We start from the raw sequence: 26112 nt of genomic DNA, 5'->3' as shown, positions 1-26112 counted from the left end.
GGGTCGGGCCGCCGCGCTGGGGACGCCGGGCGGGGGGCCCTGAGACGGCTCCGCCCCCGGCGCGTGCGCGAGTCACGTGAGGGCGCCGAGCGGCAGCAGCTGCGGCGGCAGAGACGTGGGCGGTGGCCGCGCGGGTCTGGCGGGACCGGTTTGGAAGACTTTGCCGCCCTGCAGGTACCGCGCCCCCCGCGCCCTGGGCGCCCTCTCGCGGCCCTTCCGCCCCAGACCCCGCCTCGGCCCCTTCTGCGCCAGCCGGCTGCTTCGCCGGACCCCTCTGAGTTCTCACCACGCCCCCCAGGCCCCGGGCCCCCTCCGCGGCATCCAGCTCCGAAGCCCCTCGGCGCCCCTGACCCCGGGAAATCTTCGTCCCTCCGTCCCATGAGACTCCTTCCTTCAGACCAAACACCCCCAGCCCCGCCCCTTCACATCTCAGAGCCCTCCTTCCGCCGGCTCCATCCCCACGCCCCCCGCCGCGGCGCTGCACCCCCATACTCTCCCTTCCCCCGGGCCTCTCCCCCCAAACCCCGAACCCCATTGTCGCCGGCGGGTACCCTGCCCTCCCTGCAGCCTCTCACCCGGCTCCTCCCCCGAGCGACCCCAGCAATCGCCTCCTTTGTCGGTGCTTCTTTATTCTCCTTTCTAAACGATTTGGTTTGAGTTGTTGTTGCCGTGTTTTTCTAAAATGGAAATAATTCAGAAGAATTGAGCTCTTAAAGAAAGGGCACGCCGATTCCTCATGCAGCGGTCCTGGGTTCAGATAGGATTTCCGAGTTTGCTCGTGTTGACTGGGCCTTGCCGGGTGCTGGAGGGGAAGAGCTGGAAGACGAACCACGCAGGTCCCTGTTCTGAAAACGTGCCACCCAGACACAGCCCCAGAAACCAGATCGCTGCAGCGCCCCTCGGCGATCCCAGCAGGATGCGTACAGTTGACTGCGAGGCAGTGTGGGGGGCTCACAGTGGGCTCCCTGGCCAGGACTCTGCGCCTTGCTACACCTCCATCTGAATTGCAAGCAGCCCTTTCTGAGTTGTGGGGTGTTGGGTGTGCTACTTTACCTCTGTAAGCTTCAGTTTCCCCATGTATAAACAGGAGAATCTGACTGCGCTTTATAAGGTTAATGAGAGAATAAAGTGAGACAATAGGAATAAAGCACTTAGCAGCATCTTTTGCATAATGCGAGTTCTCAGTTTTACTCTGACCGCCACAGATATCCAGTAGCTAATATCAAACACAATAATTGTGGCTAATAGCTTAGGTCTGTTGAACACTCATGGACAGGCACTGTTCTGAGTGCTTTCTATGGACCACGTCATTTTATTCCTCTTGTAGTTCTTAGGCAGAAACTGTTATCCCCTTTCATACAGGTGATGTGAGCAACGTGCAGAGAGAGGCAGAGTAACTTCATTCAGGACACACAGCTCTTAAATGGAGAGGTGGATTCCAACCTAGGCAGGCCCCTTTCAGAATGTGTGTGTGTGTGTGTGTATTTATTTATTGAGACAGTCTCGCTCCGTCGCCCAGGCTGTAGGGCGGTGGTGCCTGCGATCTCAGCTCATTGCTACCTCCGCCCCCCCCCTCCCCCCGGGCCCAAGCGATTCTTGTGCCTCAGCCTCCCGAGTAGCTGGGATTACAGGCGCGTGCTACCACACCCAGCTAATTTTTTATTTATTTATTTTTTTTAAGTGGAGACAGGGTTTCGCTGTGTTGGTCAGGGTAGTCTTGAACTCCTGGCCTCAGGTTATCTGCCCGCCTTGGCCTCCCAAAGTTCTGGGATTACAGACATGAGCCACTGCACCTGGCCGTTTTTGGTTTTAATCACTGCAGGAATATTGCAGGGGCACAGAGTTGAACAAATTGGCGCTACTTTTTTTTTTAAGTAGGTTTTTAAAAATTGAAATGAAATACCCATGACATAAAATTTATCATTTTAGCCATTTTAAAGTGTATAACTAGGTAGTTCTTACTATAGTCACAATGCTATGCATCCATCACCAGTAACTAATTCCAGAACATTTTATCACCTACAAAAGAAACCCCAACCCCATTAACAGTCATACCCCTTTTCTCCCCCTGTCCCTCAGCAGCCCTAATTTATCTTCAATCTGTGGATTTGCCTACGCTGGACATTTCATACAAGTGGAAACATACAACATACCGCCTTTTGTATTTGGTTTCTGTCCTTTAGCATAATGTTTTCAAAGTTTATGTTGTAGTATGTATCAGTACTTCATGCTTTTTTATGGCTGAATAATATTCCTTTGTATGGGTAACACCACATTTTGCTTATTCATTTATTCGTTGATAGATATTTTGTTTGTTTCTGCCTTCTGGCAGTTGTGAGTAGGCTGCTGTGAACATGCAAGTAGGAGTTTTTATGTGAGCAAAAGTTTCTAATCATCTTAGGTATCCGCCTAGGAGTGGGGTAGTCTGAATATTTTAATTCTTATTGCACAAATACAGACATGACAGTGAGGAGTATTGGATCTTGGACTAGATTCCAGGTTTCTAATTCCATGTTGCTGCTCTTAGGCTCAGCTTCATTGTGCGTTTAGTCCTATACCAAAAATTGGCAGTGAAGGCAAATAAATCCCAAAAAGTCATCATACACCAATGACTAACTTTGTCAAACTGCTGACACAGAGTATGAGAAGCTTCTTAGATTTTTTCTCAAGAGTTAAATTTGAAGCTTTGAACACAAAGCAGTATTTGGTTCTTTTTATTAAATAAAATTGTTTATAGCAGCATGTCAGGTGCTGAGGAGGAATATAAAGATGTTTGAGATCTGGCCGGGCGCATCTCAGTACTTTGGGAGGCTGAGGCGGACAGATCACGAGGACAGGAGTTTCAGACCAGCCTGGCCAATATGGTGAAACCTGTCTCTACTTAAAAAAAAAAAAATTCAAAAATTCGCCAGGCGTGGTGGCATGCGCCTGTAGTACCAGCTACTTGGGAGGCTGAGGCAGAAGAATCGCTTGAACTTGGAAGGCAGAGGTTGTAGTGAGCTGAGATCGCACCACTGCACTACAGCCTGGGTGACAGAGAGATACTCTGTCTCAAAAAAAAAAAAAAAGTTGTGTGAGATCCCAGCCTCACACCATCACAAAACACCAGGAGGATTAAAGACTTAAACTGAAAAAGCAAAAGTGTAAAATTTATAGAAAATAATTCAAAAAAATTTCTTCATGACCTGAGGCTAAGGAGGGATTTCTGAAATAAAACGTAATGAGTACAAACCCTAAAGCAGAATGATTGATGCATTTGTCTATTTCGAAATTAAGATACTCAGCCAAGTGCAGTGACTCCACCTGTAATCCCAGCACTTTGGGAGGCCAAGGCAGGTGGATGGCTTGAGCTCACGAGTTTGAGACCAGCCTGGGCAACATGGCGAAACCCCATCTCTACCAGAAAAGAAAAAAAACAAAAAACAAAAAACCGGGCTCGGTGGTACATGTCTGTAGTCCCAAGTACTTGAGATGCTGAGGTGGGAGGATGGCTTGAGCCTGGAAGGCGGAGGTTGCAGTAAGCTGTGACCATGCCACTGCACATCAACCTGGGCAGTAGAGCCAGACCTTGTCTCAAAATAATAATGGCACATTTAATTCATCAAAGATACTGTAATGAGACACAAAACATACAGAGAGCTAGTATCTAGACTATTTAAAGAATTCTTAGAATTCTGAGAGAAAAAGAAGGAAAGGACAAAAGATAGGAACGGGCATTTCAAAGATTACAAAACACAGCACATACGTATAAAAAGGACTGTAGCCTTATTAGTAACCAGGGAAATGTAAATTAAAACCATAACGAGATACTATTTCACAGCCACCCTGTTGGCAGAAGGTGAAGCTTTGGACGCTACCAGCCAGTGACATCGAGGAGTGGCACGAACCTGCTGCTGGCAGGAGTGTGAATGGGTTCTGCTGCTTTGCAAAAGCATTTGGCAGTGGAATGCATGTGGCCCAGCAGTTCAACCGTGGGCAGACGCCTTTGGGAATTCTTGCACAGGTGTACAGGAGATGGGGACAAGTGCTCCCTGCAGTGCTGTTCCTTACTGTAAAGTCAAAACCACAGAAACAATGCATGTGCCCAGCACCAGCAGCAGGGGGATCTGTGAACGGCAGTGCATCCGAACCGTGAGGTGCTGTGCAGCTGCAGAGGAGGATGGACTACAGCTGCAGGGGCATGGATGAGTCTCGGGAATAATGTTGAGTGAAAGAAAGAAGTCACCAAAGGGTCCATGCAGTGTGGCTCCTTTACGTGAGGTTCAAAACCAGGCAAAACTTGGCAGTGCTGTTAGTGTTTCAGAGTACATGCTTGGGGTATACAGCTGTTTTGTTAAAAAAGGCAGGGAGTGACTACCCCAGAATTTAGGAGAGAGGCTGCCTCCAGGATAGAGGAGGGGCTGTAATCAGAGGAGCAGCATACAGGACTTCCAGGACACTGGTTTTGTTCAGTAGACTGGTGGCTCAGTGGTTGTTTTATTGTTCTTTGAACTGTGCATAATACATTTTACATACTTCTGTATATATTTAAAAAATTTTGCCAGACGCGGTGGCTCACGCCTGTAATCACAGCAACTTTGGGAGGCCACGATGGGTGGATCACTTGAGGTCAGGAGTTCAAGACCAGCCTGACCAACATGATGAAACCCTATCTCTACTAAAGATACAGAAATTAGCTGGGCATGGTGACAGGCACCTGTAGTCCCAGCTACTCGGGAGGCTGAGGCAGGATAATTGCTTGAACCCAGAAGGCAGAGGTTGCAGTGAGCAGAAATGGCACCATTGCACTCCAGCCTGGAAGACAGAGCAAGACTCTGCCTAAAAACAAAATTTTTTTTTAGTTACAGAAAAATTTGTTTTCTATACATCTCCTGCCCTCCAGAGGCCTGTGCTCTCCTTGGACAAGCAAGAAACCGAGATATAAGCAAGTTGAGTGTTTCAATAGAATCCAGAGCAGTGTGTGCTAAGTGCCACATGGGTAAGAGAGATGGAGAGGAACTCAGAGGCGGGGGCAGTGCCGCGACCTGGGAAGGGAAGAGACAGGAAGGAAGTTTCTCCCCAGGGCCGGCTTGTTGTTGGTGCTTGTCAGGAAGTGATTGAACTGAGGAGAAGGCATGGGACTTGAAAGGTTAGGAAGACCAGAGGATTTGGAGTGCTGAGTACAAGGCAGATTCACACTCTGAAAAAAAGTAAGATTTCTTTGACAAAAATGTTTTCAATGGAAACAGCCATAGCCCTGGAGCCTTACTGAAAAGCTGGATAATCCCAGCTGGTAAGGAGGGGGACCTCAGGTCTACCCTGGTCAGTCGAAGATGACAGGGATCTCTCAGACTTTCTGGCTCCTGAATACACATAGTGGTTTTAGCTTAAGGGAGGTTGCAGAGTTTTCAGCTTGTCTCTTCGCTGTCCTGAAAGCTGAACTGACTGTTCATCCATCCCTTCCTCCCACTGTTTATCCTTATCCCCTGTGGCTGATGTAACAAATTGCCACAAAGATAGTGGCTTAAAATGACCCAGATGTCTCTTCCTTCTGGAGACGGGAATCTGAGATCATTCTGACTGGGCTAAAGTCAGGGTATCAGCAGGGCTGTCTTCCTCTGCAGGTTCCAGGGCAGAATCCTTTTCCTGGCCTCTGCCAGCTTCTAGAGGCCACCCTCAGTCCCTGACTGGTGACCTACCCCTCTATCCATCATCGAAACCAGCAGCACAGAGTACCCTCAACTCGAGCTCTCTCTGACCTCTCCCTCTGTAGTCACGTTGCTCTCTGTCTTTGATCTTCCTGCCCCCCTTACAAGGACACATGATGACATTGGACCCACCCTCCCCAGCTCAGAGTCCTTAACTCAATCACATCTACAGAGTCCCTTTTGCCACTTAAGGTAACGTATTTACAGGGTCTGGGGATTAGGCTGTAGATATCCCTGGAGGCCATTACTCTGCCCAGCACACTGTTGTTCACTGGTGCTTTGATTGTCTTTTTTCTGTCCTACTTGCTTTGTCTTCTTTAAAACCCTGGCCAGTCTGCCTTGTGTTCTTTTACCACCCGCCCCACGTCACCTGCATTTGGATAGCTTGGTGATGTCTATGTTTCAGCCAGGACTTTCCTCCCAGAACTCTTGGTTCATGAAGGTCTTTGTATTTGATTTGATTGCCCTTTACACTGCTAGGTGGAGTGGAGTCCCCTTCACTGTGGAGTGGGATCGGGTTACAGGCCACAGCAGTGGTGCTTTGAAGAGGTGACTTTGCTCCTTGCAGTTATGACCATAATTGTCCCATGACGCTTTTGCAGTTGTAATGTTTCCTGTAGGTTTTTGATGACTCTTGACCTGTAGAAGTAGAAAATGCTTAAAAGATAATAGGGAATTGCTCTTCTTTTTCTGGTTTGGAGACAGTTCTGGTTTTGTTTTGTTTTGTTCACAGATGTTTTAGTTTTCTGCAGAGATGAGAAAACAAAGCTTAACATTTTTTTTAAAAAATTATTTTATATTTTTCCAACTTCATTGAAGTGTAATTGAAAAATAAAATTATATAAATTTAAGGTGTACAGCATGATTTGATATGTGTATACTTTGTGAAATGATCACTACAACCTAGTTAGTTAAGACATTCATCATCTCAGTTACTTTTTTATTTCTTTATGGTGAGAACACTTGAGATCTACCCTCTAAGCAGATTTTAAGCCTACAGTTCGGTATTGCTCACTACGGTCACCGTACTGTACATTAGATCTCCAGACATATGCATTTTATAATTGAAAGTTTATACCCTTTGACCAAAACTTCCCACCCATGCCCCCACCTCTAGCAACCACCATTCTACTCTCTGTTTAAGAAAACAAAGCTTTAGAATATCTTTTTGCAGGTAGATTGTACAGGAATCAGAATTTTACTGTGTTTTAGTATTGCTTTCCGCATCATGGGTTTCTCCAGGTTGTAGGCTGCCTTAGTCGGTTTTGAGCTGCTATAACCAAATACCATGAACTGGGTGGCTTGGAAACAGCAAACACTTTTCACAGTTTGGGAGGCTGAATTGTCCAAGATCAAGGTGGTGGAGCCCTCATTATCTGATCACCTCCCAAAGGCCCTCCCTTCTAAACCATCACCTAGGGGGTTAAGATTCAAGACCAAGAATCGGGTAGTGGGGCCGAATGCTCAGACCAGACCGTAGCACAGGTTAATAGCTTTCACTGATCAAGCCACAAAACAGGAACGAGTCAGACACCTAAAGCAACTTTGACGAGGCTTGATATCTACATATGCCTTAGTGGGCTTCTAGGCTTAAATGTGTGATAAATTCCTTTGAAAGTTTCAGTGAGAGGCCATGAGCTTTTGAAATGTGGTGGCTTTGGGGAAAGTACTGATTTCTTTTGTCATGAGAAAAATGTTATTTTCCATCATGTACAGAGGATAGGGAAGAAGATCGAGAGGAGGGAATGAGTTTTAATTTCCAATTCTCTAACATTTTTGGCCCATCAGGGTGTGAGAGAATATGCGAAGTGTCTGGCGAGGCTGAGGAGCAGCAGGGGCCACAGAGCCTGTGCTCTCCGTGTGGCCCACCTTCATCCCCAGCTGGGCGATGAGGGCTCAGGACCCCTCCCCTCCCCTGCTGCGTTACCTTCCCAAACAAGCCCCACCAGCGCCCTCCCTTGGTGCTCAAGGAGGAGGTCCAGGCACTCCAGTCTGGCGTGAAGCCGTCTCCAGTCTACCTCTCCCAGCCTCCTTCAAGCCTGTGCGCCTGCACACATGGGGCCTCACACAGGATGGCACAGCCTGTGCTGTCCGCGTGGGGGACTTCCCAGTGTTTCCTGAACAGGCCAGATCCTTGACAGTGCCGAGCCTTTCTCCGTGGGCCCAGGCCTGGGAGGCCCCTTCCCTCCTCTCTGCCCAGAGATTCTACTCACACTTCAAGACCCATTTCACCCCAGTGGCACCCTTGCCACCTTACGTTGCAGTTGCTTGGTGTATCTTTCTCTGACTTCCGTGTATACCGGGTGGCACGGAGTCCTGGTTTATTCATGATGGTGTCCTCAGTCTCTGATGCTTTGTATTTTTCATGGCTGTTCTAGAAGTTTGGTTTTCCATGTAGATCTCGAGAGACTGTGGGACCAGTGACCATGTGTGTTTAGGCCCCTTCGCTGTGTGTTCACTATCCATTCCTAAATCGGCATTTGAATGTATCAGTCTTCTGTGGGTTTTGTGGATGTGAGTCAGATCTCTTTGTCTTGAGCTGCCTCTGAGGAATGAAAAACTTGCGTTTCTATCCATCAAGGCTGAGGACCAGACCTTGAATGCTATCAACCCCTCTGATGCTCTGTGATTTTTAAAACATACGTAGCAACCATAGTATTAACACATGTTTAAGGTACTTGCACATGATGGTCCTCCCCTGGCAAGATGGTGAGGGGTGTCTAGTGGGGGTGTTGAGAAGCTGGGCCATGATGGGCTTGACGCCTCTCAGCCCCAGGTTCCTGTACTCACCTCTGCAGTGGGTTTGTCTCCTCTGCTGGCCTGAGTGGGAGGTCCCTGGTGGGTTTAGCATACAAGCTTTTCTTTCTGTAAAGGATCAAAGGAATTTGTGGGTGGTCTGCTCCTGAGCTGGGGGCTGAGATGGATCCTGCGTATGGAGACCGAGAGCCGGACAGGAAAAGACTCGGCCTGTGAGCTGCAGCCAGAGATGTAGTAGTGTTGAGCTTCTTTGTGCCAGAATTTGTGGAAGGTGCTGGAGAAACAGAGAGGAGTAGAATTTGGCCTCTGCGCTGGAGGACTGCAGCCTGCTGGGGTGGTCAGAGACAGAACAGTTACAGCGCGGTATGCGTGGTGGAGGAGAGGGAAAATGTGGACCAGAGGTTTCCTTTCATTTCCTCAGCACCTGACCCACTCACAGCCTTGGGGGGCTGCGCCCAAACACAGTGGGACACCTTCCTCCCTGCCACCCTGCCAGGAGATTAGACAGGTGGTGGACACCTGAACTCAGGTAGGCCAGCCAGAGTCCCTGCCAGGAATTTGGAAAGAGAGGCCAGGACAGCCTGTGGCAATGTAGATGTTCCAGGGAACGATGCAGGTGGAACTGAAGAAGGGCTGTGCAGAGCGAGGCAGCAGGAGGCCCATGTGAAACCCAGACAGGCAACAGGCAGAGAAAGGCACCGAGGGCAGCTGTGGCTGCTCCCATCCCTGACGCCGGCGTGGTGTGTGGGTGGTGTTTCCCCAAGGGTCCCTGGGATTGGAATGGGCTTTTGTCCCATTTGATGAAATGTTCCCTAAGAAAAAAGGCATAGGAAAAGGGGGGCACCCTCCAGCTGTTCCTGAGGACACACGCACTGTGTCCCCAGCAGACGCCAGGCGCTTTTTGTTAGTCTGAGAGGAGGGTACTTGGTGCTTAGTACATGGTTTGCTGCCGTACTGCCGTACGGAGATTCATGGCGTAAGAATTTTTGTGTTTTCTTAATTTTTGAGCACTTGGATGTTAGTTTAATATAGTTTTCCCAGCTGAACTAAGAGGAAAAGAAAAGCATTTGTTTCTTGTTGTTTTATTCACAGATTGGCCTTAAGAGAAGGACAGAGCCGTATACTGCTGACGACCCAGAACTGGCAGGCAGAAGGTAAGAGACCCCAGGGCAGGTAACGACCTCAGCAGAGAAACTGGGGCCCCCTGTGTTGTCAGCCACCTTTTGCTAGATATTTACTTCAAAAAGGTTCAGATTCTTGAAAAAAATCAGGCTGAAGGAGGAAGCTTCCATCAGTGTGGGGTCCCTCCATGAGGCATGCCTGACCTTTTTGTAGCGAGAGCCTTACTCTGTATACTTGGAGCAACTAATTTCCCCACAAATACTGCTTTGACTACAACCCATTGATCTTGATATGTAGTATCTATTTTTTCTTTTTCTTTTTCTTTTTTTTTTTCTTATTTATTTATTTTTTTTGAGACAGAGTCTTGCTCTGTTGCCCAGGCTGGAGTGCAGTGGTGCACTGCAAGCTCTGCCTCCTGGGTTCACACCATTCTCCTGCCTCAGCCTCCCAAGTAGCTGGAACTACAGGCGCCCGCTGCCACGCCTGGCTAATTTTTTATATTTTTGGTAGAGACGGGGTTTCACTGTGTTAGCCAGAATGGTCTCGATCTCCTGACCTGGTGATCTGCCCGCCTTGGCCTCCCAAAGTGCTGGGATTACAAGCATGAGCCACCGTGCCCAGCCTGTAGTTATCTATTTTTTCATTGAAAACATTGTGTTAACAGCCTAGATGTATGCCTACCTGTTATTAGAAGAATAAGCTTAATGTTCCAAGTGTCTAGGTTTCTTTAGTCATAGCTTCTTATTCCCAGTTTTATTACGTTTTGCTTGAGAAGTCCTGGTACATACAGGTAATTACATATAGGTCATTGTTTTTGCATTTACTTTCCTCATGGCCGTGTGTTTGATTAGTTATGACAAAAGGCACACACATGTTTTATGAGTTATTTCTGGAACTCACAATTTAGGATGGTCTAACATAGAATATCAGATGTTTTTTTGTTTTGTTTTGTTTTTTGGGGTTTTTTTTTTTTTTTTGAGATGGAGTCTAACTCTGTTGCCCAAGCTGGAGTGCAGTGGTGCAATCTCAGCTCACTGTAATATCCACCTGCTAGATTCAAGTGATTCTCCTTCCTCAGCCCCCCAAGTTGGGTATGCACTACCGCACCTGGCTAATTTTTGTATTTTTAGTAGAGATCAGATTTCACCATGTTGGCCAGGCTGGTCTTGAACTCCTAACCTCAAGTGATCTGCCTGCCTCGGCTTCCCGAAGTGCTGGGATTACAGGTGTGAGCCACTGTCCCTGGCTGAAATTTCAGTTTTTACTGGTCGTACAGGATATTAATGTTTTAGGCATGTCTTTGGGAATCTGTTTTGGGCATGTCTTTGGGAATCCAGTAATTATGACTGTTCAAGGACTGCAGCCATTTGTGAAAACTCTGATACCTGCCCCGTCATCAGCAATTCCAGCAGCAGGAGGGTTTTGGGAGGGGCGGTGGCGCAGCTTCCTGTCATGCACATCTGGAAACAGGCATGCTCATTCGCTACCCAGAAGGGGGGCCCTAACTTTGAATATATTTCAAAGGATTGTCAATCAAAGGATTTGGGAGCAGTAAGGGGTATTGGTGACTGCTGTATGGAAGATTGCTCAGAAAAAAGAAAGACTTCGTTGAACTAGACAGCTCATATTTTAGGTAATCTCAGCCAATCTGGTGCATAAAGAAAAATTACCCCAAAGGAGCATTTATTTTAGTTGTTTTTAGCTTCAGTATTTGGCTTATGTACTTAGTCAAATTTAAAATGTTTCCTTTTCCTGATGAACTTTGGCATTCTCATTGTGGGAGGTGAGTTTCTGTGCACAGAGCCCCAGTGGGCAGCATTTTACCTGTAGGGAATAAAGGGGCCCAACTTTTCATTTGGGGAAAACTTTTTTGTTTGTTTGTTTGTTTTGAGATGGAGTCTCACTCTGTCACCCGGGCTGGAGTGCAGTGGCCCAATCTTGGCTCACTGCAACCTCCACCTCCCAGGTTCAAGCAGTTCTCTGCCTCAGCCTCCCAAGTAGCTGAGACTACAGGCGCCTACCATCATGTCCAGCTAATTTTTGTATTTTTAGTAGAGATGGGGTTTTACTATCTTGGCCAGACTGGTCTTGAACTTCTGACCACCCGCCTTGGCCTCCCAAAGTGCTGGGATTATAGGCATGAGCCACCGCGCCCGGCCGAGGAAAACATTTTTTAAACTTAATGCCACATTAGCTTAATTTGGTAACTTCATATGGTAGCAATATCAACTTCACACGGTACCACTATGGAACTTTCTGTTTTTGAGAGATTGTTTCCTTACCGTAGGGCATTTAGGAATCCTACTGCTTCACTTCTTCAGTTTTCAGTCATATTTATTTTGTATGTTTTGTTGATTTGTAATTAACACTACACAGTTATATATATTTATTCAACAGTTTTTAAATTATTTTATATGCCTTTTGTCACAATATGGTGCCGTTCCTGTGCGTGTTCCATTTCAGTGGTTAATTTGTTTTCTTCTGCTTGGTTCCTTTTTTACTGTGCAAAAGTTGGTTGAGCTCAAATTACACTGCAGTGGAGTAGGAGGGAATTCGCCCATTCTTTCTTAAACTTATGCTAATTTTTGCTGCTACTGTTGGGTATTTTCTTAGGTTCCAGACTTTTTTTTTTTTTCAATTTTAAAGGGATTTCTTTAAAAGTGGCCACCCCCAGAAGTTTTATATTTCTTTTTCTTTTGGCTTAACATAAATGTTCTTTTTAGAATATAAGCTGTGTCCTTGGGTTTGTGTGTATCTGAGTTCCCTGTAATATAAGTGTAGTCTATTGTAGTCGTTTTGATATTTTGTCTTTCACAGGATGAATGCAGTTGGTTTAGCCTGATATGAAGTCCACTCACTCGGTCTGTGGCCAGGGCCCCCCATGCCTGGCCTTGGTCCACTTCTGCAGGGTTATCTCTGATTGCAGGCACACATCTACCAGATCATGTGGCATTTTACATTGTTTTGTTAAATGTCTGTGTCTTCACGTAGGGACGGTCATTTAGTTCATCTGTGAATCCTTTGAATCACAGTACATAGAACCTAGTAGGTGCTTAGTATATGCTTGCTATGTGGACACTCACCGGAGTTGTGTTGGACTTTTCTTTCCTCAAATGTAAGGGACCAGGCAACATGATGGCTGCAAATTAAGTTAGAAGATGGAGTCTCAAATGACACTCTATTGTCATTTGAGAAGCCATTTTTCCAAGCTTGGAGGGTATCTCTTTAAGCAAAATTTGTTTTTTTTTAATTGATGTAAAGGTTTTTGAAAGCCGAGTTTTGTCTCCAGTGGATTGTAAGCTTTTGAGGCCAAGGCCATGTCTTAGTGCCACCTCTGTTTCATCTCCTTTGTCCCTACACAGGTAGTAGGTCCTCCGTACTTGCTGATTGTGAATAAAGCAAAGAAATACAGGTACCTCCGCTGTATGAATTAGAAGCTTTGTGTTTGTTATTATTAGACTAGGAGCATGTTTCAGGCGCAGAGCATATTGTGTTTGTCTCTGTAGCCACAGCATGTAGTGTAGTACCTGATTTTAGTGGGAATTTGGTAACTTCTGGTAGTTATGTTGATTAGTCTCCTTGGAAGAAAGTAACTTGATAAGCTACAGATGTTAAATGATGAGATCATAAATTGAGTGAATCTGCAGGCATGGTGGCTCACGCCTGTAATCCCAGCACTTTGGGAGGCCAAGGTGGGGGCGGATCACCTGAGGTCAGGAGTTCGAGACCATCCTGGCCAACATGGTGAAACCCCATCTCTACTAAAAATAAAAAATTAGCCAGGTATGGTGGCATGTGCCTGTAGTCCCAGCTACTTGGGAGGCTGAGGCAGGATAATCGCTGGAACCCAGCAGGTAGAGGTTGCAGTGAACCAAGATCACACCACTGCACTCCAGCCTGGGCGACAGAGTGAGACTCTGTCTCGTAGATAGATAGATAGATAGATAGACAGACAGACAGACAGACTGAATCCATGGGTCACATGCATTTGAAAAGTTATTGTTATTTGAATGCACAACTGACAAGATCTGATGCCCTCAGCTGGATGTCTTCACTCAGACTGTGTATGTTCCTTTAATTTATTAACCAAAGAGGCTCTCTCTCTTTCCTTCTCCCTGCAGGTTGCCATGGCTGCTGTTGACAGCTTCTACCTCTTGTACAGGGAAATCGCCAGGTCTTGCAATTGCTATATGGAAGCTCTAGCTTTGGTTGGAGCCTGGTATACGGCCAGAAAAAGCATCACTGTCATCTGTGACTTTTACAGCCTGATCAGGCTGCATTTTATCCCCCGCCTGGGGAGCAGAGCAGACTTGATCAAGCAGTATGGAAGATGGGCCGTTGTCAGTGGTAACCTACTTTATAATCAAAATAATCTTTTCTATGAAGTCAGATGCATTTTTCAAGGAGCTACTGAATTTAATGTGATGTTTTTATGGGAACATGCTGATAAAAAAATAAAACTTAGGGCTCCTGCCGTGATTATGTTCCCATTTTCTTGCTGTTCGCATCTTAGGAAGAACTTGCCTCATGATTGGTATCCTTCCTATTCTGCTGTCTCCTGTTCCCAGGCCTCCTCCAGACCCACTTCCTACCACTTGCTTTTCCTTTTTGTTCTCTGTTTTAAAATCGTCTTTAGAAACTGTCACTACTTTCAGAAATGCTTCACGTATTTTGAATTTCATTTTAATTTATGAAGATTTCCCAGAAGAGCACCTCCTGCCACTCATTCAAGCCAGATAATAGTTTGAAAACAAATTCCTACTGTGTCTCCTAATCAATATGGTGAATGTAAAATAACTCCCTGTCTGTGTGTCGGGATGTCTGGGAGAGTGTTTAGCATGCGCCCTTCACATTCCTGACTCAGCAGCAGTGCCCTTGACTCGTAGATGTTAGAACTCACTTGACTTCTAGTGTGACTTTTTCTCTGACTAAACCTGACAGGGGGTACTTCAGGTCCATTTTAAGGGTCACACCATGAAATGCGCGTGCTCACTTTTCTTGACTTGCATCCTAGGTGCAACAGATGGGATTGGAAAAGCCTACGCTGAGGAGTTAGCAAGCCGAGGTCTCAATATCATCCTGATTAGTCGGAATGAGGAGAAGTTGCAGGTTGTTGCTAAAGACATAGCCGACACGTACAAAGTGGAAACTGATATTATAGTTGCGGACTTCAGCAGCGGCCGTGAGATCTACCTTCCAATTCGAGAAGCCCTGAAGGACAAAGACATTGGCATCTTGGTAAATAACGTGGGTGTGTTTTATCCCTACCCGCAGTATTTCACTCAGCTCTCCGAGGACAAGCTCTGGGACATCATAAATGTGAACATAGCCGCCGCTAGTTTGATGGTCCACGTCGTGTTACCGGGAATGGTGGAGAGAAAGAAAGGTGCCATCGTCACGATCTCTTCTGGCTCCTGCTGCAAGCCCACTCCTCAGCTGGCTGCATTTTCTGCTTCTAAGGTCAGACGTTACTTACTGGAAGATGAAATCCTAATACCACAGAACATTTATTAACAATTGTTTGGTCTGATTTGTTGAACTCTTTGTCAGCGACTCACATTTGCTTATCCTGTATTTTTTCCTGAATTGATAATAAGCAAATCTTTTTTTCTCCTGGATTTTCAAGTTCACCCAGAATTAAGAGTCTTTTCCTTCCCTCTGTCTCAACAGGCTTATTTAGACCACTTCAGCAGAGCCTTGCAGTATGAATATGCCTCTAAAGGAATCTTTGTACAGAGTCTAATCCCTTTCTATGTAGCCACCAGCATGACAGCACCCGGCAGCTTTCTGCACAGGTGCTCGTGGTTGGTGCCTTCGCCAAAAGTCTATGCACATCATGCTGTTTCTACTCTCGGGATTTCCAAAAGGACCACAGGGTACTGGTCCCATTCTATTCAGGTAGGAGTGTGCTTCAGGTCTCATAATTAGATTAATGCATCCTGAACCTTTCTCAGTGATACAGAGGAATCTGATTAAAGCCTAAGATGAGAATTGTAAATTCTGACCTTGAAGCCTGACACTGAATAATTTTGGTTAAGACACTAAATTTTCTTTTGTGAGATTATTGCATTAAGAATTTTCAAAATTCTTTCAAAGTTCAATCTGTGTGGCACCTTAAAGGTGAAATATACTGCTTTGGCCGGGGTGTGGTGGCTCATGGCTGTCATCCCAGCACTTTGAGAAGCTGAGGTGGGCGGATCACCTGAGGTAAGGAGTTTGAGACCAGCCTGGCCAATATGGTGAAACCCCGTCTCTACTAAAAATACAAAAATTAGCTAGGTTTAGTGGTGTGTACCTGTAGTCCCAGCTGCTTTGGGAGGCTGAGGCAGGAGAATCACTTGAACCCAGGAGGCAGAGGTTGCAGTGAGCTGAGATCGCGCTACTGCACTCCAGCCTGGGCGACAGAGCAAGGCTCTGTTTCAAAACAAAAAAAGAAATATGCTGCTGTAAGTGGATGGTAGGACTATAAAAATGCTAAGTATTTACATGGGAATTTCAAAGTAAAATATTCTAGTACTGCTTGAGGACTACCTCTAAGTTAAAAATATAATCCAAAAAAACACAAAACCACAAGATAGGGCTATATTTCATGCAACCATTTTATCAAATAATATATCCATATAGTCTTAGACTAATTTTTTCAAGCAGCATAGAACTTTTATTTTAAGTTTATCGTTTAGGCGTGACAAAGGATTGGGACCTTTTAGGACTTTGGAAAGTAACTGGGTCAGATATTTGAAATTGTGATCCTAAGCATTCATATGAGGATGCATCATTATTCATTATAATATATTTGAGTTCCTTTATCTGGTCTAGTAAAGAGTTGTGCCCTAGTTTAGATTTTTTTTTTTTTTTTTTTTTTGAGATAGAGTTCTGTTCTTGTTGCCCAGGCTGGAGTGCAGTGGTGCGATTTTGGCTCACTGCAACCTCCGCCTCTCAGGTTCAAGCGATTCTCCTGCCTCAGCCTCTGGAGTAGCTGGGATTACAGGTGCGTGCCATCACGCTCGGCTAATTTTTGTATTTTTAGTAGAGATGGGGTTTCACCATGTTGGTCAGCCTGGTCTCGAACTCCTGACCTCAGGTGATCCACCCGCCTCGGCCTCCAAAAGTGCTGGGATTACAAGCATGAGCTGGCTGGGTGCGATGGCTCAAGCCTGTAATCCCAGCACTTTGGGAGGCCAAGGCCGCAGATCACAAAGTCGGGAGATTGAGACCATCCTGGCTAACACGGTGAAACCCTGTCTCTACTAAAAATACAAAAAAATTAGCCAGGCGTGATGGTGGGTGCCTGTAGTCCCAGCTACTCAGAAGGCTGAGGCAGGAGAATGACGTGAACCCGGGAGGCAGAGCTTGCAGTGAGCCGCGATTGTGCTACTGCACTCCAGCCTGGACGACAGAGCAAGACTCCGTCTCAAAAAAAAATAAATTAAAATACAAGTGTGAGCCACAACACCTGGTCCAATTTTTTTTTTTTAATATTTAGAGTTTTCTTAATTACCAAACAGATATTTTTGGGACTGTTTACATAAAGAGTATTAGATTTATCACTACTAAATAAACATATACGTATATCAACAGTTACTTATTACTTTTATGAAAATGAGAGCTTAATAAGAAGCAGTTGGCCGGGCGCGGTGGCTCAAGCCTGTAATCCCAGCACTTTGGGAGGCCGAGGCAGGCGGATCACGAGGTCAGGAGATCGAGACCATCCTGGCTAACACGGTGAAACCGCGTCTCTACTAAAAAATACAAAAAAACTAGCCGGGTGAGGTGGCAGGCGCCTGTAATCCCAGCTACTCGGGAGGCTGAGGCAGGAGAATGGCGTAAACCTGTGAGGCGGCGCTTGCAGTGAGCTGAGATCCGGCCACTGCACTCCAGCCTGGGCAACAGAGCCAGACTCCGTCTCAAAAAAAAAAAAAAAAAAAGAAGCAGTTTTGCTCAGGCATGGTGGTGGCTTACATCTCTAATCCCAGCACTTTGGAAGACTGAGGCAGGTGGATCACCTGAGGCCAGGAGTTCGAGACCAGGCTTGCCAACATGGTGAAACCCCGTCTCTACTAAAAATACAAAAATTAATTGGTCATGGTGGCGCATGCCTGTAGTCCCAGCTACCTGGGAGGCTGAGGCAGGAGAATCGCTTGAACTCGGGAGGCAGAGGTTGCAGTGAGCCAAGATCACACCACTGTACTCCAGCCTGGGCAACAGAGCTAGACTTCATCTCAAAAAAAAAAAAAAAAGCAGTTTTATTTAACTAGTTATTTCTAGGTCCTTTAATTACTTGAGAAAAGCAGAGAAACCTAAAAAGTAGTCTTAGAATTTTTATTTCCAATTTTACATCAAAGATTTGATTCATCCTTTGCTTTTTGTTCGTGGCATATTTCTCTGGTAGCTTTTGCTACTGTGATTTTCTTTGTTCACAGAGTGCGTGAGAGAGTGTGTGTGTGTGTGTGTGTGTGTGTGTGTGTGTGTGTGTGTGTCCTCCCTGGAGAGTAACCTGTGTCCATTTATTGACAAGAGGATTGGATAACCTCTATTATCATGCATCAGTTCAGTTCAAGGCTAGAACGTCAGTACTTGCCAAGGGCCTGTCTCTTCTCTTTCATATATGCGGTATTAGAACTTTCATTCAGTTCTGGACAAATCTGTTAGAGGAGTGTGGGCTTTCTCCACCTCAGCACTGTTGGCATTGAGAGCGGATAATTCCTTGTCATGGGGAGTGTCCTGTGTATTGTAGGATGTTGAGCAGCATCCTGGGCCTCCACCCACTTAGATGCCAGTAGCATCCACTCCCAGTGTGACAACCAAATATGTTTTCAGACATTGCTCTAAGTCTGCTGCTAGCACAAAGGCCCTGAGTGAGACCCCTGAAGCAGAGTGGCATCAGCAGGACTCCCTCCCCTGGTCCCCTGAGCCCCCCTCATCATAGGTCAAGATACCATCCCAACGTTCTGGTGTTTCTGATTGTTTTCTTGTTGAACTTTGTTCCATCCTACCCGACAAGCCCCACTTTTCTCATAGAGTACTAACCATGTATGTGTCTGTCTGTTCCAATGGACTTATTCCTATAATGATTTTGAGTTTTGTTTTTTTTTTTCTTTTGAGACGGAGTCTCGCTCTGTCGCCCAGGCTGGAGTGCAGTGGCACGATCTCAGCTCACTACAAGCTCCGCCTCCCGGGTTCACACCATTCTCCTGCCTCAGCCTCCCGAGTAGCTGGGACTACAGGCACCCGCCACCACGCCCGGCTAATTTTTTGTATTTTTAGTAGAAACGGGGCTCCACCTTATTAGCCAGGATGGTCTCGATCTCCTGACCTTGTGATCCACCCTGCTTGGCCTCCCAAAGTGCTGGGATTACAGGCATGAGCCAGCGTGCCCTGCTGATTTTGTGGTTCTTAACCAGTGAACATTCTGTTCGTATCACATTAAGTAAAGATAGAATTGTATTTACATGCAGGACAGTCCAGCCTCATTACGGAAAGTAGGGTAGGTGGGTGGTGGTCATGCTTCTATTCCCTGTAGAATCTAGGGTAAGATCTTAGGCAAAACCAGGTATTCAATACAGTAGTGCCTGGGGGCTTTTTCCATTGTTGTATTTAATGTGATAGGTGGGTATTCGTTGTGACTGGTGGGTATTTGTTGTGACTGGTGGGTATTTGTTGTGACTGGTGAGTATTCGTTGTGACTGGTGGATATTTGTTGTGACCGATTGGTGGGTATTTGTTGTGACTGGTGGGTATTCGTTGTGACTGGTGGGTATTTGTTGTGATCGATTGGTGGGTATTTGTTGTGACTGGTGGGTATTTGTTGTGACTGGTGGGTATTTGTTGTGATCGATTGGTGGGTATTTGTTGTGACTGGTGGGTATTTGTTGTGACTGGTGGGTATTTGTTGTGATTGGTGGATATTTGTTGTGACTGGTGGGTATTTGTTGTGATCGATTGGTGGGTATTTGTTGTGACTGGTGGCTATTTGTTGTGACTGGTGGATATTTGTTGTGATTGATAGGTGGGTATATGTTGTGACTGGTGGGTATTTGTTGTGATCGATTAGTGGGTATTTGTTGTGACTGGCGGGTATTCGTTGTGATTGGTGGGTATTTGTTGTGATCGATTGGTGGGTATTTGTTGTGACTGGTGGGTATTTGTTGTGATTGGTGGGTATTTGTTGTGATTGATTGGTGGATATTTGTTGTGACTGGTGGGTATTTGTTGTGATTGATTGGTGGGTATTTGTTGTGATTAATTGGTATTTGTTGTGATTGATTGGTGAGTATTTGTTGTGATTGGTGGATTTCGTGCACTGGTCTGTGTACTTTTTCCTTCAGTGTTGATTTCTGGTTCTAACCTTACAACCTTTTTCTCTTCCATTTTTAGTTTCTTTTTGCACAGTATATGCCTGAATGGCTCTGGGTGTGGGGAGCAAATATTCTCAACCGTTCACTACGTAAGGAGGCCTTATCCTGCACAGCCTGAGTCTGGATGGCCGCTTGAGAAGTTTTGCCAACTCCTGGGAACCTTGGTATTCCGACATTTGGAAAAACACATTTAATTTATCTCCTGTGTTTTATTGCTGATTATTCAGCATACTGTTGATTCGTCATTTGCAAAGCAGACATCATACTGTCAGAATGCTGTGAAAAACCTCAAGGGTGTGTGGATGCCACAGGATCAATAATGCCTGAGGCTGATTGAAGACATCTACATTTCATGCTTTTTCCCTAACCTGTTCAAAAGTTACGCTTTTCTGTTGTTCTAGAGCCACAGCAGTCTAATACTGAAATATAATGTGATTTGTCAGCTCTTATAATTTCAGATGTTGTTTTTAAGGGAAATTGACCATTACACTAGAGGAATTGTACTAGTTTTTAAATGTGCATCAAGAAAGACTACTGAAAAGTATTATTTTATAACTAAGATTGCTGGTACTATTAGGAAAAATCTGTGTGTATTGTATAGGTCTAGCTGTTTGACTATCTGTAATGAAAATGCTGCACTTCAACTGGTATTTCATTAGAGAACCGTGTGTGTGTACGTGTGTGTGTGCGCGTGTGTGTGTGGTGTCGTTGAGCAGCTTTATTTATGGTTACCATATTTTTAAAAAGGTTTTTTGTGAGGATGACTTAACATGGACTCTTAGAGGGTATTAAAACAGTCTAGATTATTCCTTTCATCCTAGATAAGCCTACCAAATTTCATGCTGTTGGTTTGCCATGAATAATATTACTTCCTACATTATATTTTTGTTTTTTCAAATCTGCTATGGAATGAACTTATTCCTAGATTTGGATATGTAAGAGAAACCTGCAGTCATCTTTTGATTTATAAGGCAATCCTTGTGGATAAATAGTGATTTCTCAGCCTCTGACCCATTTTATAACTGAAATTTAGCCCTTTGCAGCTTGTTATATCTGGTTTTCCTACATTTTTCTATGTAATATTATTCCATTCCAGTAGCATTATTGATAGAAATAATAAGTATTTATGGAATAGTAAAATATGGACAAATTATGTGTGTGACATGATATATCTGTCAATAAGTTAGAAGCTTATTCTTGGTCTGTGTAATGAATTTATGTATTGTAGTGAATACCTTTATTGGTGTGAAGATAATTATGCACAAACCCTCACAATATGCGTTAACATTGAAACCTATGAAATGTCCTTAGTTTGGGTCTTATAAAGCCAACCATTTTTGAGGACCATGTACCTAGTGCTTTGTAAACTATAAGTCAGTATTTGAATATGACAATATGTGCACATTTAAAATTCAGAGCTTGGCATTGTGATACTGATGCAGAAGCTGGTAGATTGGTTGAAAGTCTGGACTCCTGTGGCATTTTTTTTGTGGCATGATAATCTGTCATAAGCAGACCTGAGCACAATTTTATGGACACAGTTTTGCCCATGGCATTGCCTACAGGATTTCCAGATGGGATTTGCACTCAGAAGATCAGCAGCCAACTCCAGAAGCTCTTCCATGCTCAGATCATGTCTTCAGAACTTAGATGTGAACATCTACACACTGGGAGATGCTGTGTGACCCCCAAGGTTTTGATGGAGTTAACTTGGAATCCTCTTGACTTCATGCCACATTGACGTGAACTTTGATGTGTCATAAGCAGCAGCAACTTCATGTGAAAATATTGTGAGGTAGTTATATGTAAGGTTGCGTGGTCCAGTAATGTCTTAGATTGATAAATTAGGTATGGAATCGGAATCAGTGTTACGTGATGAGAATAGGTGAACGCACCTTGTCAGTGATGATGTAAAATTCTCTCCTTGGCAGGACATGGGCAAACATGCTGATTGGTGCAAGTGTGGCGCAGAGCTGTCCGTAGCTGTAGTGAAAGATGCAGCGCAAGACCTTCTCTAGGTTTTCTAGCTTTCATTATTTTTTTCCCCAGAGCTAATTTGAAAGTTGATTGGACCACTGTGGATGGGGTCTCATTAATAATGTGGGAAATATGGGCCAAGCACGGTGGCTCACACCTGTAATCCCAGCATTTTGGAAGGCCAAGGCGGGTGGATCACTTGATCCCAGTAGTTCAAAACCAGCCCAGGCAACATGTCCTGTCTCTATAAAAAATACAAAAATTAGCCAGGCATGGTGGTGCATGCCTGTAGTCCCAGCTACTTGGGAGACTGAGGCAGGAGAATCGTTTGAGCCCGGGATGCAGAGGTTGAAGTGAGCCAAGATCGTGCCACTGCACTCCAGCCTTGAGACTGAGCGAGACCCTGTCTCAAAAAAAAAAAAAAAAAAAAGAAAAAGAACATGGGAAATATGAACCTTTGAAACTTAATCTGTGAATTGAAAGTTTAACAATAAAAGTAGTTGTTTCTGTTTCCTTTGGAAGTGTTTTGTTCCAGATGTTTGTAATTTGGAATGAGAGAATTTTTTTTTTTTTCTTAGAAGTGATTACAAGAAATTAACTTATGAACACCAGTGGTCATAACTGGTTAAAAGCTGACAAGTCAGTAACAAAATTGTTGAGAACAATGTACCTAGTCTTTGGAAGCTGCTGAGTTGACTTCTGAATCTCTGCCTCCTGGTAGGTTGAGTAAGGTGAGGATTGATTTGCTCGTGGAATTTGGCTGTGTGGAGGGAGATCATTGGTGATTTTTTTCCATGAGCCATTTCAGTCTTCAAGCTAGATTGTAATGGATTCAAGAAAGAGTGGGGAGAAAAAAAGGGAAGAGAGCCGATAGAGACAGCTCCTAGGAGATTTTCCTGTGTTTCAACCTCAATTACTTAAAATCTAATCACATTTGGGAACCAGAGGGTTAGGTGGTTATGTCCTCAAAACCTATTCCAGTCTGTCTCAGTCTCAGTATTGGCTTATGTGTTATTTTTCTTTTTAAAGATTAATATATGTTTAATGAGTATAAAGCCAAGCACAGGACAGTCGTGAATTCAGTAGAAATATTCTGTGTAATTCCTGGCCGGGCGCGGTGGCGCACGCCTGTAATCACAGCATTTTGTGAAGCCGAGGCAGGCGGATCATGAGGTCAGGAGTTTCAGACCAGCCTGACCAACATGGTGAAACCCCATCTCTACTAAAAATACTAAAATTAGCTGGGTGTGGTGGCACGTCCCTGTAATCCCAGCTGCTGGGGAGGTTGAGGCAGGAAAGTCACTTGAACCCGGGAGGCAGAGGTTGCGGTGAGCCGAGATCTCCCCGCTACACTCCAGCCTGGGAGACAGAGCAAAACTTTGTCTCAAAAGATTAAAAAAAGAAAAAAAAATAAAAAAGACTCTATGTAATTCCTATGGTGAGACTGAAAGGGAAGGGGAGGAGGCTGTAGAACCCACTCTGGAACATGCACAAATAGAACTTCCACAGCAAGCCCCCTGCGAGGGCGATGTGCTGTGTGCAGCCCCGCACAGTGCCACTGTTGAGGGCGGGATAATGGTGCTGCAGGTATGAAGCCAGGTGCTCCCCGGAGGGGAGGGGGTGGACAGGCTTATGGCCTTCCCGTGGCGTGACATTGGCACCCTTCTCCAGTAAGTGTTTGCTCAGGTGGTTGTGGAAATACTTAGGGGGGTGACCTCCATCAGTGAGTTGGGTGGGAACTCACAATGGGGCAGGACCTGTGTCACCATGCTCTGTGGACAGTAGTTTCCCCTTATCCACAGTTTTGTTTTCTGAGGTTTCAGTTACCTGTGGTCAAAGTCCGAAAACATTCAATGGAAAATTCCATAAACAGTTCATAAGTTTTAAATTGCACACAGTTCTGAGTAGCGTGATGAAATCTCGTACCATCCCACGCCCTCCTGCCTGGGATGAGAGTTCTCCCCATGTCCACAGCTTGCGTTCAGGTAACCCTTATTTTACTTCGTAATGTCCCCAAAGCCCAAGAGTAGTGATGCTGGCACTACGGATATGCTGAGAAGCTGGAAAGTGCTCTTTTAAGTGAAAAGGTCAAACTTCTCCACTTAATAAGGAAAGAAACACATTGTATGCTGAAGTTGCTGAGATCTACAGTAAAACAAGTCTTCTCTCCATGACACTGGGAAGAAGGAAAAAGACATTCATGCAAGTTTTGCTGTCGCACCTCAAACTGCTGAAGTTCCAGCCACGGTGAGTCCAAGACCATCCACCGGAGGTCTCGGAACATGTCCCCTGGGATCAGGGAGCTCTACCGCACTGCAGGCTGTCACGGTGTTGTCGAAGATAAGGCATGTGTAACACTGTTGTCACACAGCTGATGCCCTAGGCTGTGCTTATTGGACCAGTTTACCCACTCACTGACCCAGAAGCTGGGGATGTGGGTGGCATCCTCAGCCTCCTCTTACCTCACCAGCCCGTGCTGTGTAGTGCTGCAGCATGTCACCACGGCGGCATTGACCGCCTGTCCCATTCCCTAAGCCACCGGTTCCTCTTTTTCCTGGGGCTGCTCAGGCAGGGGTTCTCCATGCCTTGAGGATCACGAGAAGCTTGCAGTTGCGAGGGTCCAAGCTGCTGGGAGGGATTGAGAACCTCAGTGCGATGGGAGGCAGATGATGGGGAGATGGGCAGGGATGGAGCGAGATGTGAAAAACCTGCTATTCAGAAGCTTCTCAGTGAGGGGCTGTCGGGTTTGTCTGAAGTATCTTCTGGATGAGGGAGGCGGCCACGGGGTGGCTGTGCTTGGGAACGCTGTGTGTATTCTTGACCAGAGGTAGGTCTCTTAGACAAGAGGTTTCAAACGGTGGTTTGCCCACTACCAAGGTATGTGTGATGTACCCAAGGGACCACACATCCACTTTGAAACGGTGCCCTTTCTTTCCCCGCTCCCTGGGAGTTATGGAATCAGGAGTCCCACCCAGGGTCTTCCTCTGCCTCCCGTCATGTTGGACTTTGGTTGCCAGTCCAAATCTTCCCGTTTTCACCTCCAGGTCATCATTCGGGAAGAGGGGGTACAGCTTGAGGTCCTGGTGAATAATCCAGTTTCAGGCAGGTGCCGGCAGCCAAGGATAATCTACTGCGGGCAGTAGCACCCTCGGGCTCTCTTTATGTGCAGGTCCACGAGAGGTCTCAGGTGGCAGAGCTCCAGCACCAGGAGCATGAAGTTGTCTTTGAAAAAGCCACGGACACCTGAGATGTGCTGGTGGGTGAGGCCGTAGTGAGTATAGTGAGAGGCTGGAGACGTCTGCAGGGATGTCACCTCCAGGTGCACATTGAGCAGCAGTGACTCAGGTGTGATCTTGCCTGAAAACACCTCCTTGGTGTTTGCCTCCGAGGTTTTGATGCTCTCGGCAAAGCCATCCTTGCCAAAAGAAAGCAGCCTGCCTGTAGTGCTGCCGGCAGGTTTACTAGGACCTCCAAGATCTCTGCAGAGTGGCTGCTGGGACCCCGGGAGCCATAACTCCAGGGAGGCTTTCCCAGGGTTGGCTCGTGCCTGTGCCACCAGCTATTATTCTTTAAAATAACATTTCATTTGAATAAAGATTTGCAGATGCTTCATTCTGTATGTGAAGCACAAGTTGAGGAAGTTATTTTAGAACCAGAGTGGTGGGAATCCACCAGTGGTAGACCAGGATCCTGTAGCTCAGGCTGTCTTGGTACTCTCCAAGTAACTTTTCTCTCCCACACCCCAGTCCCCTCAGTGTACAGGCATTCTCTGGAACTGGTGGTGGTGGTATTCTCTCCCCTGCTGTGGGGCCTCACTGTCACATGATTGATATCTGCAATCACTATTCTACCCCAGTTTCCAACAGTAGGGCCATGTATTCAATGGCATAATGACTGAAGGGCTGTTCAGAGAACCCTGACCAAGATTAATTTACCCAAAGTTGGAACAGAAGGACATAGTCAAGTTTAAGATCAAATGCTTTCTGTGGTGGCAGAAGGGAGTGCCTTTGACAGTTTGCACATGCAAAGAGAGGCAAGGGTGCCCCAAAAGTTCAGAAAATCGTCTGAGATCTGAGCCAGGAAAGGATTCAAGTATCCACCAAGTATTGAGTCATATAGGAGCCGAGTACTTTATGCTTATGCTTTTTGTTTGTTTTTGAGACAAGGTCTTGCTCTTTTGCCCAGGCTGGAGTGCAGTGGTATAATCATGGCTC

The 26112-nt window shown here is 45.7% G+C and overlaps 1 protein-coding gene across 1 annotated transcript; it reads left to right on the top strand.

Annotated features, from left to right (window-relative positions):
- Window positions 1-64: 64 nt before the first annotated feature.
- Window positions 65-22346, top strand: HSDL1 (hydroxysteroid dehydrogenase like 1). The gene is made up of 6 exons (XM_007994213.3): window positions 65-174; window positions 9537-9598; window positions 13688-13913; window positions 14581-15026; window positions 15237-15464; window positions 19941-22346. Exons 3-6 carry the CDS (start codon window positions 13694-13696, stop codon window positions 20037-20039), a joined length of 993 nt encoding a protein of 330 aa, XP_007992404.1. The 5' UTR covers window positions 65-174; window positions 9537-9598; window positions 13688-13693; the 3' UTR covers window positions 20040-22346.
- Window positions 22347-26112: the final 3766 nt, after the last annotated feature.

This window comes from Chlorocebus sabaeus, chromosome 5 (assembly GCF_047675955.1).
Source record: "Chlorocebus sabaeus isolate Y175 chromosome 5, mChlSab1.0.hap1, whole genome shotgun sequence".
Lineage (NCBI taxonomy): Eukaryota > Metazoa > Chordata > Mammalia > Primates > Cercopithecidae > Chlorocebus > Chlorocebus sabaeus.
Note: the sequence above shows the minus strand (reverse complement) of the source record. Positions and strands in the feature narration are given on the sequence as shown.

Bases quoted from the DNA above. Each gene is read 5' to 3' on its own strand.
- HSDL1 (XM_007994213.3), top strand. From the start codon at position 13,694: ATGGCTGCTGTTGACAGCTTCTACCTCTTGTACAGGGAAATCGCCAGG. The intron at 15,027-15,236 runs GTCAGACGTTAC...CTGTCTCAACAG, and splicing joins CTGCATTTTCTGCTTCTAAG to GCTTATTTAGACCACTTCAG. The intron at 15,465-19,940 runs GTAGGAGTGTGC...TTCCATTTTTAG, and splicing joins ACTGGTCCCATTCTATTCAG to TTTCTTTTTGCACAGTATAT.